Source organism: Aricia agestis, chromosome 5 (genome assembly GCF_905147365.1).
Source record: "Aricia agestis chromosome 5, ilAriAges1.1, whole genome shotgun sequence".
Lineage (NCBI taxonomy): Eukaryota > Metazoa > Arthropoda > Insecta > Lepidoptera > Lycaenidae > Aricia > Aricia agestis.
Genome location: NC_056410.1, coordinates 8,856,450 through 8,875,642, shown reverse-complemented (window position 1 = coordinate 8,875,642; position 19,193 = coordinate 8,856,450). Strand labels below are relative to the sequence as shown.

Genomic DNA, 19,193 nt, shown 5'->3' with positions numbered 1-19,193 from the left:
TGTCGGATTTAGCGGAGATTGATGTACCACACAATATGTGGAACAGCCAGCAATAATCACGGTGCCTAAGAAAATGTGTTTAATTTATCCGATATTTGTTCTACATGACTCGTATTTCTGAATGCTTTATTAAATCTCTGTAGTCTATATTAACAACTTTTATTCATTTAATAAAAATGAACGATTTTCGCACTATGTAGTACGTTTATTGAATCGTAACGTCTAAATTTGTGTTTAGATTGTGAGTAGAATGAATGAAGTCAATATATTCGTTAATATCCTTTTACTACTATACTTTTTTGACAGATCCTCCATACTCTATCAGTTAAGTTAACCCTATCCGGCACTTATCAGGAAGTGGTGAAACAGGCCCTTATTGTGACTATGAAATTAGCGTAATCTAGCTATATAAGGCTCCATAATAATACTTGATGACGCCTGCAACGAAACCATACTTTTTCCGGGATAAAAAGTATATCCTTACTAGCTGTCCCGGTGAACTTCGTGTCACTTTAAAACCTTCCCTGGACTTCTACGAATATTTTAAGACTAAAATCAGCCCCATCCGTTCAGCCGTTTTCGAGTTTTAGCGCGACTAACACATTTGTAAATCCATTTTTATATATAAGATAAGCCCTTTACCGAAACTCAAAGTATCTCCATACCAAATTTCAGCGAAATCGGTTCAGCGGCTTGAAGCGGTAACGTAACAGACAGACTGACAGATAAACATTCGAATTTAAAATATTAGTATGGAAGTATTGATTTCGTTATCAAGTAATTTCCTGGAAGTATCAAGAATTGGTCATCAAATAATAATAATACTCCCGGTTTCGGTGACGGTAGCCAGTTTCATTGAAATCAGGCCTGTTACGCAGGAATATTTTTATAGTGCCCAAGTGTGTGCGCAAGAGCACTCTCATAACCCAGTGGGACGGAAGACCGACATGACTGGCGAAAGATCAGGCGCCCCCATACCCCCCCTCCCCTCCTTAAAATTGTCCTCTACACAAAACTTAAAAACTACACTAATCATACGGTTTTCGAGTTTCATTTGATTTGGGGGGGGGCGGGCCCCCCCCCCCCCCCCCCACCATAGATCTGTTACTCATAACGAAATGGTGTCGTGGCGTTTGTATTGCGGCTTATTTCTCCTTTTTAGGAACAAACTAAGTCATCTTTACTATTCTTTACATATAATTAAATCGTAGGAAACTCAATTCTGTACATTGAATATTTTTGAAAAATAATACTTGGGACTACTATCTATACTAATCTACTATGCTGACGCGGACGAAGTCGCGGGCACCAGCTAGTCTTACAATAAAGTGAGCAGCCTGTATCGTCCTAACCAAACTTGGAAATATTATGTTTCCAACGCGGGAATTGAACCCATGACCTCCGAGTCAAGAGCCACGCTCTAATCCACTAGCCCATGGAGGTGGTTATCAAATGGATACACTTTAACTACCGACGTAATCGTTTACAGAGAACACATTTCCATCGACGAAAGATTTAGGTGATCATAACATATTAATTCACCACGCCCATTACATGAACCAGATTTCTCGTTTTATAATCGACTAGCTGTTGCCCGCGACTTCGTCCGCGTGGACTTCAGTTTATAGCGCGCGATGTCTACAAAATTGGTGTCAAAAGCTTTTATAAAAAAAACCCTGGTACCCCTTAAATCAATACAGCTGTGCAGTGTGCACACAATAAGTACTTCATTTTTTTATATTAAACTTTATATTTTATGCCAAATTTTAAAGCTTATTTAGCCCCCCAATTACACAACTTTACCCATAAACTATTTATCATTGATAGGTTTAGCCCCAATTTCACCAACGTCTGTTAGTGTTAACTGCTTGTTAAAATGTCCTGTCTTCTCTTTCATTCATATGAAAAACGAAACAGCTAACGTAATACTAATTCGAGCATTAACTTTAACAGTCGTTGGTGAAATTTGGTCTTAAGGTTATGTCACTGCCTGCACAGATAAAGTACTGAGTTATTTAATACCGTAGAATAGATATAACAATCGAAAAAAATCGAGACTTAAATGTAAGATGATACCACCTCTTATAGAAAGACTATTGAGCAAGCGTCAGCGCGATGTAGAAGACGCACGGCGCCATCTATTATGAATTTTTTGAACAAATTTACGACCTTTACAACCCATTTTCCAGTAAAAAAGTAGCCTATGTCCTTTCTCAGGCTTTAGACTATCTGTATACAAAATTTCATTACAAATGGGTTCAGTAGTTTTGGCGTTTGGTGTAAAAGCGAGACTGACAGACAGGAAGGCAGACAGAGATACTTTCGCATTTATAATATTAGTATAGATTATGTGCACACTGCACAGCTGTTTTTGGGTATTTTGATTAATTAAGGGCCGCGCTACACCGGAATGGCAGCGGCGAGGCGAGCACTTTCAGCGCTGCCATTCCGGTGTAGCGCGGCCCTAAGAGGGGTACCAAGTCCACGCGGACAAAGTCGCGGGCAACAGCTAGTTATGAATAAAAACAATAATATACAATAAAGTGGGTATGATTAGTTCTGTTACAATAATGAAGTAAAAAAATAAAACGCCATCTGTTTTCATATATTAGAATTAAAATGTTGATTGCATTGATATATTTTCTGGATGGAATATAGGCCAACACGGTACACTCGAACTCCTTAGAAATGCAGTAGGAGTTCTATAAGATAAGATAGATTGATTATTATTATACCAAGTGATAATATTATTAAACATAATATTCTAACGTATTAAAAACTATAAACAAAAACATAATAACTAATAAGTATGATTAGTTCTATGTTACAATGAAGTAAAAAATAAAACGCCATCTGTTGAATCGTATTAGAACTAAAATGTTCATTGCATCGATATATTTCTGGATTTTTTATAATATTATACATAAAATATATTTAAGATTTTTGAAATATTATTTTAATACACATCCAAGACCCAGGAACATTGAAAACTTTTTGATCCGCCTGCGGGACTTGAACCCCCGGGATGAGCGCTGGCCACGCGCAATGCGAATTAATTTTCATCGATATTTTCATGGAAATAAGATATTTTCCCACATCAAAATGTAGCCTATGTCCTTTCTCAGACTCTAGAATAACTGTGTACAAAATTTCATTGCAATCGGTTCAGTAGTTTTGGCGTGAAAGCGAGACAGACAGACAGACAGACAGAGATATTTTCGCATTTATAATATTAGTATAGATTATAAAGAAATTTTAAAATAGCGCATCCCACTATTATACTATCTATTCTTAAACCCATGTTTACATTGAGAAGAAAGTACATATAAAGACCATAAAGTTTTCGATGTTCCTGGGTCATGGATGTAAATATATTAAATATATTATTGTGTATTATGTAAGTAATAAAAATCTTAAATACGTACCCCCTTACTAATAAACGCTGTATAAGCTTTGAATAGTTATACAGTGTTTTGTCTTCTTCAATCCAATTAAAAATGTCACTTGTGTGACAGGAACAAAACACTGTATAACTATTCAAAGCTTATACAACGTTTATTAGTAAGGGAGCGGGACCCCCTAATTTATTAAGGGGAATTATGTATAGTATCAAAGTATTAAATATATTTCTGTTGTCTGGTACCCGTAACACAAGTCCTTCAGGTACTTACCACGGGGCCAGACTGGCGTGGTGTGAAGCGTCCATTGATTAAAAAAAATATAATTAAAAAATTCTACTTGTTATCTTTTTAAACGTCGAGTCTACGATGCTTACTACCGGTTCGGAAACAATTGCGGCGAAAAGAACCAATTATAATCCAACACTATTGCACAAACCTACAATTTGTGCGTGAAATAAATAAATAAAAAGAAATAAAAAAGTTATTTATTGACCAAATCCCTTAAGCCAGGCGTTTCGGAACGTCTAGCGAAGTCGTGGATTAGGGAATTGTGTCGTGTGATCTATTTTAATTCCTAATAGCCACCTGCGGGGCTAAACTGGTCGCTTTGGTAAATCGTAAGTATCACAATAATATTCTTCTTTTTTAAATCGCAAAATGCTTTGCTTGCAATTTATGTTTAGTAATCCGTACTAATTTGACATGACTATTGTATTTCGTCAGTTTGACAGTTTTGTCAATTCATTTGCTGAATTGATTGAGAGGAATTGCTAAAATATGTGACCATTTTAGCCCTGCAGGTGTTCTTTTGGGCATAAACATTTTTAATTCAAAACTAGATAATGCACGCAACTCCGTTGCGCCAAAAATCGATTATCGTGCGGAAACCGTACATTTTTACGGAATAAAAAATGTCCTATGTCCTGTCCCGGTACTCAAACTATCTCCATACAAAAGTTTCATCTAAATCGGTTCGGCGGTTTGGGCGTGAAGACGTAACAGTTAGACAAACACACTTTCAAATTTATAAGAGTAAATAACCTCCTTTTAAAAAGTAGATAACCTCCTTTTTAAGTCGGTTAAATTTTAGCCGTTAAAATCACAACGAAATTAAAATTGTTGTTTATTCCTAGCATTAACGAAATTATTTTTTTAATGTCGTTCAACATAATCTCATTTACGGCTTAAGGTTAGGTGGTTTTCGTGGAATTTATCATAGACACCTGTTGTTTCTTTTTTTAGTAAGAGCCTTTTTCGGGCCTTTGAAAGCGAATCATATTTTTAATATCTATGTATGTACAATGTATGTTTTTAGCTGCAAATTATTACTCCAGCCTACCCAAGCAAGATTTTTGACATGTTATTTATATCCGAAAATACTTACTTTTTTTTTATGAAAGAAGGAGGCAACTAGCAAACGGGTCACCTGATGGAAAGCAACTTCCGTCGCCCATCGACACTCGCAGCATCAGAAGAGCTGTAGGTGCGGCCTTTTAAGAGGGAATAGGATAATAGGGGAGGGTAGGGATGGGAAGGGAAGGGAAGGGAATAGGGGAGGGTAAGGAAGGGAATAGGGTAGGGGATTGGGCCTCCGGTAAACTCACTCACTCGGCGAAACACAGCGCAAGCGCTGTTTCACGCCGGTTTTTTGTGAGAACGTGGTATTTCTCCGGTCGAGCCGGCCCATTCGTGCCGAAGCATGGCTCTCCCACGTTACTTATGCCGTGTCAGCCAATCAAAAGGATACTCCACTCGGGCTAACTTGTCGTCGACTCCCTGTCAAAAACTTGTCATTATCCATATAAGCCGCGATTGACAATGAAGTGTCAGATATTGTCAATTGTGCTTTTATGATTACAGTTATCAAAGCCATTTACGTTCCATTAAGCTCAAAAGTACTAGAACATAGTCGTTGGGGAGGGGAAGAGGGGTTTCGGGACAAGCTCGAGCGTGTCAGATAAAACTTGTATAGGCTTCCGACATGTGTCTAATTATCATGGTATAGAAATCAGATTTCTCACGTGGTGGGTTATTTTTTTTTAAAGATTGAAATGTCATCGGGTCTGTCAGATTAAGATAGGGGATGTTTAGTATAACTCAAAGAAGCTTCCATATATAAAGCACTAACGATTCAAAGGTTAGGTAAGCCTGTAGGACATTTTAAAATATAAAAAATAAAGCTTCATATTTTCCTAACTAAGCTTCGCAGATATTTCATTTTGCACTAGACTTAATTATTTAGTCCTTGTTCTATAAAATGTATTAATAATTTACCTAACTAAGCAATTTTCTGAATATATTTTCTTTTTCAAAACTTTAAAATGGCTGCAGTTTCTGAACCTACCGCTAAAATAAAAAAAAAACGCTCTTATAATGTTTTATCACTTTTACCTACTGTAAAAACCTACTACGTAGATTACGTAGTTAGGTCTCTATGACTACTATGACGCTCGAGTGACTACACAAATAGCACCTTCTCCTCCCCTACTATAATGCAATGATGCATAATGTATTCCCGAGCCCAACAGTGTGGCGGACAAACTGAGCATGTAGCCAAGGCGTTTTTTTTATCGCTTCTTTATAGAACCGCCGAACAAAATGTATGAAATTGACATTAGACCATTCGAACGTCAACGTCATATTGAGAAACGCCCATGTTAATTTCATACATTTTGATCGGTGATTTTATAAAGAATCGATAAAGAAAAGGTCATGGCTAAGTGGCCTGGTCCGTTGTCAACATCAATAGTTGGGTCGGCAAACATTAGCCAACGTATTGAGCCGCCACTAATAACATTGCTTTGTGAATCAGCGACTCATTTGGCATTATGAGATTTGCCGCGCCTCTTTACCTATTTAGCTCTAATTCTTAATTACCTACTTGTTACTAAAGTCATTTTCTTTACCTTTTATCGCATGTAATTATTAGTACACCTTTAGGGTAAAAGTTCGGTCAATCTTTTCTTAGTGCCTGCAGGGTAAGAGGATATTGTTTTACCCAAAATTGAAAGTTTCACGCGTTAGGAATTTAGTTTGTTAATAAAGCTCATTCATATAAATTATAATAAATCCTGTCTTTTAATTACTACTATTATATTATAAGATAAAAGATACTAAAGGAAATTTTATTATTATATTATAAGTAATAGAAAATACTGAAGGGAGTTTTTGCTAAAAGCCCTTTCTGTTACATACAAGTACAAGAAAAAATAATAATAAAGGAGTAGAGAGAGTGACATGCTTGAGCCACATGACAGTAAATTACAAGGTAAAATACAGTTGTACAAAATACAGATCATTCAATTATTTCTAATGGTCTGTAAATATCGTATAGTAACCTGAAACTTTTAAAGAACGTAAAATATCAAAGATTTCTTAGAGAAGGAATAATTCTTTGATGAAGAATTGTAACATTTTCGAAATATTATCTCGATTAACATAATTTATATTAGAGGCTCTTTTACCTTTTTATCAAAATACATCATAGAACAACATAGATACATCATCATCTTATAAGAAAAAGAGTTTTATTCGGTAAAACTTAAAAGTTAAGGTAGAATATCATTCGATTCTTCCAAAAAAAGCTTATATATTCTCTTTATTATTTAATATTTTCTTAGGACTCATTCTACTTATATAGTTTATAGTTAGTTTATAGGGGGTTTCGGGGGTGATAAATCGATCTAGCTAGGAATCATTTTTAGAAAATGTCTCTTTATCCATGTTTTATCGAATACCGAGCAGAGCTTGGTCAAATAGCTAGTATATCATTATGAATTATAATAATTTTATTTTATTTTTAGTTTTAAGCGTTGTACCTACTCTTCCTATCGTATGTCATATTTTCATCTCTGTTGGTTGTCTGGAATGGAAGGATTTCACATTTGTATGGAAAAATTCATGACATGAGGGCTCTTGCTCATACAAATCACAAAAAAATAATGGTTCACAGTTAAATTTATATAATGAGCTACACATACACATTACACATCCTAAAGTAAGTGATAGGTAATAACCTATCACTTAGTTTTGTTACACCCTGTATAGTGTATACACCTATAGCCTATGCTAGAGATATGTGTGGTTAGGACTATGATGCGAGTACAAACATAATTTTAGCCCAACGCTCATCACTTTTCTTTTAACGTCATCGATCAAGGAAATTGACATGGTAATAAAAGTAGGTGGAAGACTTTTAAATTATGCATTGCGTATTAGGGTGGGAGCACACATCCATACCCATATTATTAATGCGATAGTGTGTCTGTCTTTCTGTCTGTTACCTCTTCACGCCTAAACCGCTGCACCGATTTTGCTGGGTGTGGAGATACTTTGAGTCCCGGGAAAGGACATAGGATACTTTTTATCCCGGAAAAATGTACGGTTCCCACGTGATAAACTAATTTTGGCGCAACGGAGTTGCGGGCGTCATCTAGTCAACTAAATAAATGACACAGTGAGTTATAATAGTTAACAGTAACCTGTAACTACGAATAATAAAAACTAAAGAAGAGTAACTGTGTCACAAATTTGGTCCATGCGTCTACAAAATGAGACCCGAATACATGCATACTTTATGTATTCGGTAAACAATTTTGTATATAATATATACAATATACAAAATTGTTTACCGTGTATTATTATAATATAATAATACACGGTAAACAATTTTGTATATTGTATATTTAATACAAATATGATAATACAGAATACGTTAACGTGCACATTACCTAGGTAATCTGCAGATCCTTTGATGCCATCCGTTAAAATCGGTTAAAATGTGCAATTTAAATAAAAAAGGGTTATATTTGCACTTTACCTAGTTAGTTTGCATTCTTTTTCTTCATAAAAGTCCTAAAAACTTTGACTTAAGCTTGTCAACCTAGGACTGTTTTTGTTTTGGTTGGTTTTTTACTAAGTAAAATTTTTATTTAAATTTAATAATTTATTTCTTTGTTTATGTCCAAAAAATTATATTAAATAATTATCTACAACTAAATAACATGTTTTATTCAAACAAGAACCAGACCTGTTTTACATACAATAAGTTTCGAATACAATAATATGCATACTTTATGCATGTATTCAGTACACAATTTTGTGTAAATATAGACACAAATAATTAATGTCAACATTAATTAATGTCAACGGTTAAATAGAGTGACAATAATTAATGTCAACGGCTTTATTTCGTTTTGAGTGTTTCGTTGCTATTGCCATATTTGAGTGCGCGAAAAGGAACCAAATTCAAAACGGTTGAAGTACGGGAGTTACGTTTCCTTAGTTTTTATTATTCGTAGAATAGTAACAAGTTTCTGGTATACCAGTTTTAGAACATTGAATAAGTATGCTTTAAAGTATAATATAAAGAATGTGAAAAATTAAATTTCTATGAATATACTCATCTACTACGTACTTTGCTTTTATCGTTATACCTATCAGCAAATATCACTTTTTAATCCGGCGAGAAAAGATCTCGTACTCGGTTTATAAAGCGCCTGACTGACTAGACAATTATTTTAGTATATATTTCTTAAGCTTCAGACTACAGTAGCTAATTCTATCTAGACATCCAATATACGCGGCTTTTAGCCAAGTGGTCTGCGCGGTTTACGAGCGACATATTAACGGGACACTAAAACCTTCTTACTGTAAATGACACCTTCATTTACCGTTTACGACACGTATTGTAAAGGAAGATTTTATCTCGCTTATTTATACAGTATCGGTAGTTAACAGAGGAGATGAAATAAACTAGGACGATAAACTTAAATTGAAGCTATGCTATTCGATTTTCTTTCTTTTAAATGCATACCTGATTTATTTGATCTGGCGATAGATGGAGTTATAGCGGCATCAGATATACACAATTTGTGAAAATTTCAGAAGTCTTAATAATAGGGTTTACTAAGACTTCGTTGTCTGTCCGTCTGTCTGTTTGTCTATATGTCTCCAGGCTGTATCTCAAGAACCGCTATAGATAGACTTTTGAAATTTTCGCAGATTGTGTATATCTGTTGCCGTTATAGCAACAAATACTAAAAATAAAATAAAGTTAATATTTAAAGGGGCTCCCAATTCCCATACAAGAAACGTGATTTTTTGGCTTTTTTTGCTCGTAATCAATAATAGTCGTGTCTTCCATCCCATTGGGTTATGAGAGTAAAGGAATAGAGAGTGCTCTTGTGTACTGCGCACACACTTGGGCACTATAAAATTACTCCTGCGTAGCTGGCCTGAGGGGTTAGTGCGAGTTTTATTCGATCGGACGCATCGAGCACGTTTACGCGAATTTATATGGGATCAAAGCAGTATCCACGTTAGCCAGTAGATGGCACTGCTTTGATTCCATATAAATTCGCGTTAACGTGCTCGACGCGTATGATCGAATAAAACTCGCACTAACCCCTCGGGTTTCAATGAAACCGGCCACCGTCACCGAAACCAGTGTGGGAGCTATTACTATTATTATTCTTATGTATTTGCAAAATGGGAATAAAACAAAGGTGAACCACAGAAGTGTCTTGGCGGTTTTCTATTAAAAAATTGCTGTTTGTTATCCTACTCATTAAGTATATTAAATTCTTCTCACCAAAGATAAATTACCGAAACACCATAGGTCTGCCATGACTATAACATTTGTCACTGTCTAACGCACTAGAAATTAGGTAAGTGCCTCAGAGATTGATTATTCAATTCATTAACACCCTGATTTCGTTCGTCTTTTGTTTTAATGCTATTATGTTTTAATAATATCTTTAGGAAAAAAATTGGCTTTCCGAAGTGGCGAAATTCCAATCTTCTTAATAAATTTTATCTTTATACTAATTTTTAAGCTCTACTAGGTTCTTCAAATTCATTCAGTCAAGGCTCTGGATAAATTGGGATTGTGGGAGGCAGCCGAAAACAAGAGCGATTATTAAAACTTCCGTTTCCCTTATTTACCGACAATATTTAAATTTATTCCGAATTTTCTGGGTGTTGGGGGTTAAGAGAAAAAATTAAAAGCGGATTTTAATATTCCCCGCAAAACCTCTTTGTTTCTGACACGCAAAATTTATATCCGCGAATTCGCAGGAGTTTTGACACTGAGTGGCACTGATTTGTTTGTTTAATGAAATTAATTCCCTTTTTAATAAATTATCGAAAACTCAGCCTGAGTTATTACCAGCTATTATACAATTGGCTTTTAGCATTTAGTATAATATAAGTACTAAGCATTAAACGTCGAGTTCAATTCGCAGTCGTTTCAATTTTCCTTCGAAATCGCAACTTCACTCAAACTACAATTATCTCGAAACTTTTACACAATTCTGTTCAAACTGGTGTTTGGGCATTTAATTCGGCAATTACCCCAATGAAGACAATTAGGAAGCATCCAATAAAACACTTGCCGAAAACTTTATTGTTCTAATTTTAAATGTTTTTTTAATCTGTCAACAGACGGGGGCATGCTACCATGCTGGACGAGTCGAGTTCCGCTGCGCCGGTAGACTGGAACAGGACTAGCACAGACAACACAGACTTGACCAACCTTTTTGTCACTTTCTTCGACGAAACAAGCCAGCAGTATGTCCCCGCTACGAACGCTACGGAGGTAAGAGTTTTTTACACGTACTAGTTATAAACTTAAAGTGCGAGTCGGACTCGCGCACGAACGGTTCCGTACCGTTATAGAGCAAAAATAGGCCAAAAATTGTGTTTTTTGTTTGAGAGCCCCCCTTATTTTTTTATTTTATTTTATTATTATTCATAAATATTGAAGTAGACATAAAATTAAGGCCTTTGTGAAAATATCAAATGTTGCTTTTATTGATATCGAGCAAAAAAGGCCAAAAAATCACGTTTGTTGTACGGGAGCCCCCTTTAAATATTAATTTTATATTGTTTTTAATATTTGTTGTTATAACGGCAACCAATATACACAATTTGTGAAAATTTTAGAACACTAGCCATAGCAGTTCTTGAGATACAGCCTGGAGTCTCATGAATAGGGTTCCCGCTTTCACCCTTTGGGTACGGAACCCTAAAAAAGGTGCAGACGACAATCACTTCATAAAGAATCCAGTAGTCTAATTCTAATTTAAATCTAGTGTTATATCTTCTTTAAATTAGGTTTAAAGCTATTAAATTCACATTGAAAGATACTGAGAATTCAGGAAACAATATTGTTGCTTGTTTAATAAGAAGCATTAAAGGTAAATAAGGTATTGTTTGGATTAGAACTGCTAAACAGAACTTGAAACTTATTTGGTTTGTAACTTTGTAGGCTGCAGCTTGTCCTCAGTAGGTGATAAATATGTTTTGGGGAATTACACTTAGATTTGTTTATCTAAGATTTTGTCGGGCTAAAGCTATAGGTAAGTACATACGGCTTGGCAGCTTAAGAATTCCGTTTTAGCACTGGAAACTAGGTTATGTTTAATCTATTCCTATCCTACTAATCCTACTTAATATAATATTATAAAGGCGAAAGTTTGTTTGGATGTATAGATGTATGGATGTGTGGATGTATGGATGTTTGTTACTCTTTCACGCAAAAACTACTGAACGGATTTTAATGAAACTTTACAATAATATAGCTTATACATCAGAATAACACATAGGCTACAATTTTAACCGACTTTCAAAATGGGGGAGGTGTTATGTTTGTTTTCTTATGTTCAACGATTACTCCGCCGTTTGCTAACCGATTTTCAAAATTTTTCTTTTGGTATATAGGGTATCATCCCAATTTGGTATTATATTCACAAAAGTGGTGATTTGATGAAGGGTCCATAAGTAATCGAGGGAACTCCTCAAAATTTATAGGGAAACATGTGGTGACTTCGGATTCGTGGGAAGTATTTTAAGCATATGCTACCAACAAGTAAGATTTTGCACCGAGGTATACCTGGTATACCGTGGTTCGGAAGGTGCTGAGAGAACTCCAGATTCTTTATAGATACAAGTTTGGGAGTTTCGGTGTTGTTTTAAGAACGGAAAGCATATGCTACTATGCAAATTTAATTCATCATCATCATCATCATCACTACCATATTATACCATGCATCGTCCCATGGTTATGACTGAGCCTATAATGACCCTGTTACTGGTACTTTTCATAGTCTTTTAGATCGAGACTCGAGTTTGTCAAGCGATAGTTAAAAAAAAAACTATACCTACCTAATATTATAAACCTGAAGAGTATGTTTGCTTGAACGCGTTAATCTCATGAACTACAGGTCCGATTTAAAAACTTATTTCAGTGTTAGATAGCTCATTTATCGAGTAAGACTATAGGCTAAATATTATCACGCTAAGACTAATACGACCGAATAAACTCAGGAAAATGTGGGAAAAACGGAGGAAATATAAGAAATTACCAACTACTGGAGCAATTTTTATGGCAATATTAAGCACAGATATAGAGTAGACCAAGGGAAGGGAGTAGTGACATAAGCTTTTTATGGGAAAATGTACGGTTTCTGTAAAATTCCTAATTTACGCGAGCAAAGCCACGCGGGACACCTAGTAAATTATATATTATAAATGATGTAACATAATCAAACTCATTTAGGTTTTTTGCCAGATAAATAATTATTTTTTTAATAATGCCTTTTATAAAAAGACTAATTACTTATATTTATTTTTGTGGACTGCCACAAAACAATAATCTACATTGTGAACTGTTAAATTTGACAAAATAAAAGTAATTTATTTGCATAAGGTAAAAACTTTTGCAAAACTAATTACTTTAACAGAAAGTGAATAAAAACCTCTAACAATATGGGAAACACTATAAAACCTAGGTAACTAATTTGTCCACTTCTTGTGTATCTTTTCATTTTTCTTCGCATTTGTAGGATTTCTATTGTGAGGACTCACCAACTTAATTAAAGATACCGAGAAAAATATGATATTGCGTTTTGGAAAATAGAAAATAATATTGACAGACTCTCTTTTGTAGTAACATTCGAGTAATTTAGAAATATTTATCTATTGTTATTTGTTACTGTGATATAATTCGAGTAATTTAGAAATATTTATCTATTGTTATTTGTTATTGTGATATAATTGTTATGAAGCCGTTGGCTAGGTCCACAATCTACATGCTTAGCCGGATATCATTAATATTTCTTTTGAAACGAGCATGCTTTGTGCTCTGCTTTTGCTTTCCATATATATAGGAATCAAGACTTGAAAACCCATAAAAATATCCTAAAATATAGCATTTTAAATTTTACTTCTTTAAGAAAATAAAATCAAAATTGCACTAAAAATATATCTACAGTTGAACAAGTAAATACTTTTTGACATTGTTATAGCCGTACCAGTCGTTCATCCTACCGTGGTGGCGGCAGGTGGTGTGGACGGTGCTGTTCGCTGGAATCGTGGTGGTGGCCACCGTCGGCAACATCGTCGTCATCTGGATAGTGCTCGCCAACAAGAGGATGAGGAGCGTCACTAATTATTTTCTAGGTAGGAGATATTGTGATGTTTAAATAAATACGTTTACTTAAGAAGGCGAATTATTATAAACCAAAATTGTTGATTTTATAAATCATTTTTGTACTTGATAATACGAGGGCTGCCTTTTAAGTTCTGTCGTCTGCAAACTTCCCGCGATCATTGAAAAAAAAGCCATATGAGATTTTAATCTCATTGTATTTGGGTTTTAAAAACAAAAGAAATTATTCAGATTGGTCGAATAGTCTTACTGTATCGTCTATTCAAAGGTGACAAGTCGGTTGTAAAAATGGAAATGTTAAAGGAAAATTTCCGTGCGATAATTTTTTACAACTAACGAAGTTGACTATCGCGACTTCGGCGTTTTGAGGAGATCACTTCTGTACTTAGTGATGGACCTGTCTGGACTACTATCTGGACCATGTCTTAGGATTATGGAACGCTGGCATTTAGAAGTTTAAAGTGGACACGCTAGGGTGACCAGCCACGTGATGGTCGTCGAAAAACCGTCGTAACGCAAGAGAATATTGAAGCCGTGCAGCAGCTAATCCTCGAAAACCGTTATGTGATATATCGCGAAATATAGGCATCCATGGGCATTTCAAGGACCATTGTCCAAAAAATATTTTACGAAAAACTTGGAGTAAAAATTGTGATTTCTCGTAAGATAAGGTATCTTACGAGAAATCACAATTTTGTTTTGCTTAGCGACGACCAAAAACAGCCCGTGTTAGTTTTTGTCGCAAAACTCTGCAACGATTCAACCGTTCCTCGGTTGAATCGTCGAAGCACGTTTATGATTGCCCAATGGTGACGAGTTTTGGATATATGCTTATGATCCAAATTCTACGCAGCAGTCTACTGTCTGGGTTTTCTAGAATGAGCCAAAATCGACCAAAGTCATGGTCTCACAGAGCACTTTAAAAAAAATGTTTGCCTCCATTGCTACAAAGGATGGTCACATCGCCACTATAATAGTACCCGAAGATTGAAAATCGGTTACCTGACTGGTCACAGCTTGTTTTCCACAAGTCATCACCGAATTTCGAAAAAAGACGTCGTATGTTCCTGGCCATGACAACGCATGTTCGCATATCGCCGGTCAAACTAAGATGTATTTGTGAACCCAAAACGTTGAAATTTTAGATCATCCGCCTTACAGACCTGGCTTGAGCCCTAAGGATTTTAATAAGTTCCACAAAATTAAGCAAAGCCTTTGTGGCCAACGTTTAAGTTCACCTGCAGAAGCTGTTTATGCTTAAAAATCGGCCATTTTGACTACCTAACTTCAGACTGGAATAAATGTTTTAAAAACTGGTTTGAAAGCATGCAAACGCATTTTAAACATTGCGAAGAATTCTTAAAAAAACAATAAATGGTGATAATCTATTAAATTGCCCGTATTTATTCCAAACGACAAAACTTAAAAGGCAGCCCTCGTAGGCCCCGAATCGTTTCATTTTGTAAACAAAGATACTACATTATATTTCCAAGGATCTGACCTGAGCGAAAACACGATATCTTAAAAAAAATCGATAAAAATAAATCACAAATATACATCTAACTTTGACGAATTTTTCATAAGTTATTGCCAAAATAATGCATTAAACTTAATTATTATTTAAAAAAAATGCGTAAAATTCTATCACCGAGGAACTGACCTCGCGGATTGAGAAAAAACTAAATTGGCGATGATTCCGCGTCGTCCTTTTTCACCTGGCATAACACATGAAAGACGAACCTGAGTGTAAAGAGAGAAGAACGATATTTAATTTTTGACTTTATTCGTCCTCTAAACGATGTTCAATATATTCCTTGTTACATATTACACCGTTTTTTCTATTTTAATACAACGTAAATCCATTTTCTATCAATCAAAACACAAAATATATTTGAGATTTTTTTTTAAGTCATAACGAAAGAACGAAGAATGTATATGTTGAATTATAATATCTTACTTATATAATATTATGTACTGATATTGCATATTGAGTTCATTTCATTGCTTTTAGGCAAATCATTTGGTTATTTCACGACCTATATTCTTATATTTCTCAAGAAAAACAAAATAAGCGTCACAAGTCACAACGCTATACATAAATGGAACCTACCTTCTGTGTATTTATTTATTACTTAAGTTTGTACGGAGACAAAGCCCTCCAAGGGCGAACCCTTTCTGAGTAGGTTCAAAGAGCCAAAATCGATATCGAAAGCTCTAATTAAATATTGTGTACTTGACATAAAAATTAAGCAATTTCACGCACGAAGCGACTCCGAATTGGGATTAGTCGGCTATAAAACCTCTTCACTCGAGATCTTAGAGCTTGTTAGCCCACGACTCCACGAGAGCTTTGAAGATGGCACCGAGACACAAGTTTATAGACGTGTGTTCGTAAATGCCTTTGTAACTTCGAGTCGCTTAAAATAATAGTTATCGCTGAAATTAGAAAATATGTAGAATGAGAGAATATTTACAAAGTAATAAAACTTGAGAGTGTCAAGGGACACCCTAATGAAACGAAGTTATTTCTTATGTTCAAAAAACCTGTAAACAAAAAATTATTTAAAAAAACTCTGTCTATTGACGCTCAGGAATACACACAACGCGTTGCTGTTTATTAAAAAAAAAAGGAACTTCGTTCCAAAATGCCTAAAAATTCGAATAAGGGCTCCCATACAAAACTGCGAATTCACATCGCATCGCAATGTAATTTTTAGTACTGTTGCAAATTTATGCGATGCGAATTCGCAGTTTTGTGTGGGAGACCTAAAAAAACAGGCCAATGTCACCCGTGGACCGCGGTGTTTTCTCATCTCGTCGTCGTGATCTATTGACACCTATTATTATAAGCCTAAACTGTCCCACTGCTGGGCAAAGGCCTCCTCCAGACTTCCATCTGTCTCTCTCCTGCGCCACCGCTGGCCAACCTGGCTGGTATGCCTCCAGCTCATCACGCCATCTTTTTCTAGGCCGGCCTCGGCGGCGGCGCCGTCTTCAGGTGTCTACTCTGTTGAGATCCTTGCCCAGCGGTTGGAATGCATACGGCCAACGTGACCCACCCAATCCCACTTCAGCTTGGCAGCCTTGACATCTACATCCTTGATACCTGTTTTGGAGCGCTAACATACTGCGCTCCATTGCTTTTTGGCAAACCCCAAGTTGGGACTTTTGTGAATCAGTCAATGACCAAGTTTGTGCACCGTAGGTTAGGACAGGCAGAATGCACATGTCGACGAGTCTGCGCTTCAGGGAGATCGGTAAATTTTCCTTCATCAGCGTCTACATGGACCAGTAGCTCTTCCAGGCGTTTTCAATTCGACGATCGACTTCATTCACTTGTCTATTTTCAAAAGAAACTAACTGGCCCAAGTAGATGTACTCGTCGACATATTGCATTTCTTGCTCGTCTACCTCGACCCTACGCTTCGTGCTATTAGTAATTATTTTGATTTTGGACCTATTCATTATTAGTCCCACCTCGAGACTTGCAGTGCTCAGGTCTTACACCTGCCGAGCTAGCACGGCCACCAGTAGAAATGCAAAAGTATGGACAAACCGTGGACATAAACTTAAGGTCCGTTCCGATCTTTACCGCGGCTAAACGCGACCAACAAAAATTCAATTAAAATGCTACTTTATGACAGACGATAATATTTGTAATAAAGTAGCATATTATTTGAATTCTTAGTCTGACATAAAGTGGCATTTTAATTGAATTTTTCAGAACGAAAAAAGATCGGAACTTCACCTTAAGTTTATCTCCACAGTTTATTATTATTATTATTATTATTATTATATTATATTATATTATATTATATTATATTATATTATATTATTATATGTAATCAGGCAAGCAGTTGACACAACTGATGTTGCCTGTATCAGGTTGTTCTCTGTGCATTTTAACAGTGATTTTTCATATATCTGTCAAGTCTGTTCTTGAAATGATTAACATTCTGGACTGCTATAACATCCTCTGGCAACATTTCTGGTGTAAGCTCATGAAATGCTTTCCTCACTAAGTATATTAGACTTCTTGCTTTCTTTGTGATGGATGAAATATGTTCTCCCCGCTTTAGATCAGATGTTATCTTTACACCCAAGTCAGGTTGCACATTAAAAAAAAAGAAGCACTGTTCTTGAAATGATTAACATTCTGGACTGCTATAACATCCTCTGGCAACATTTCTGGTGTAAGCTCATGAAATGCTTTCCTCACTAAGTATATTAGACTTCTTGCTTTCTTTGTGATGGATGAAATATGTTCTCCCCACTTTAGATCAGATGTTATCTTTACACCCAAGTCAGGTTGCACATTAAAAAAAAAAAAGCACATTGACCTCAAGTAATTGGGTATCATTTAATTTATATTGCAAGTGAGGATTGCATTTGCCAATGTGAAGCACTGTGCATTTAGAAGAATTCAGGTTCAAAAGCCACTGCTTTGACCAGTTAGCTATTTTGTTGAGGTCATCTTGAAGTCGGTTGTAGTCAGTTAATGGATTTGCAAATATCTTAGTGTCATCGGCAAAGATGCTTAGATTGCATTGAAGGCAGTAGGGAAGATCGAAGGTATATAGGATGTACAACACAGGATCGAATATCTATTGGTTCTCTCTTATTAAAGTGGTCAGTCCATATAGCGAGACAAGTCAGTAAGTTTGATATTGTGGAGCGATGCGGGCAAAAACCGTGTTGTTGTTCCGGAATTACTTTGTATCTACTAAAGAAATTTCTAATGTGCTTTACTATAATTTTCTCCATCACTTTGCATACGACGCTGGTCAGGCTGATAGGCCTATAGTTAGCAGGTTCTAGTTTGTTTCCTTTTTTGAAGATTGGCGTCACTGTAGCCGTTTTCCAACTATCTGGTAGCGTTCCAGTATCGTACGACTTTTGCATTATTATGGCCAGGTGTTCGGCGACGTCGCATTTTTTTTATATTGCCACAGGGACTTCATCTGGTCCAGGTGAAGAGTCAGATTTAAATTCCTTTATCACTTGACGAATTTTGTTTTGGGTAAATTGGATATCCTCGATTGAGTCCTCATTCTAAGTTTAGGGTCTAGAATAGGCAGCTGGTTATCTGGTTCTATTTGAAAAACATGTGCAAACTGCTATGCAAACACGTTGGCAATTTCACAGGGCTGAGTTACATTTTTGCCTTGTTTGTTGTGTAGTATAGCCGATATACTAACCTTGGATGTAACCTGTTGTCTCAAGTATGAATAAAATTTCTCAGGGCCGGCATTTAGAATGTTTTGTTCATAAATTTTGCGAGCATTTTTGATTTTATTGACTAGGCGATTGTTTGCCTCTCTGTACTCTTTATAGTTTTTGTC

The 19,193-nt window shown here is 35.8% G+C and overlaps 1 protein-coding gene across 1 annotated transcript in view; it reads left to right on the top strand.

Moving 5' to 3' along the window:
• Positions 1–10,848: 10,848 nt before the first annotated feature.
• Positions 10,849–19,193, top strand: part of LOC121727295 (tachykinin-like peptides receptor 99D) — a 28,959-nt gene continuing 20,614 nt past the window's right edge. Inside the window, exons 1-2 of the mRNA XM_042115032.1 lie at positions 10,849–10,998; positions 13,709–13,862. Of these exons, the coding sequence (XP_041970966.1) occupies positions 10,861–10,998; positions 13,709–13,862 (292 nt within the window). The 5' untranslated portion in view covers positions 10,849–10,860. The remainder of the gene's footprint in view (positions 10,999–13,708; positions 13,863–19,193) is intronic.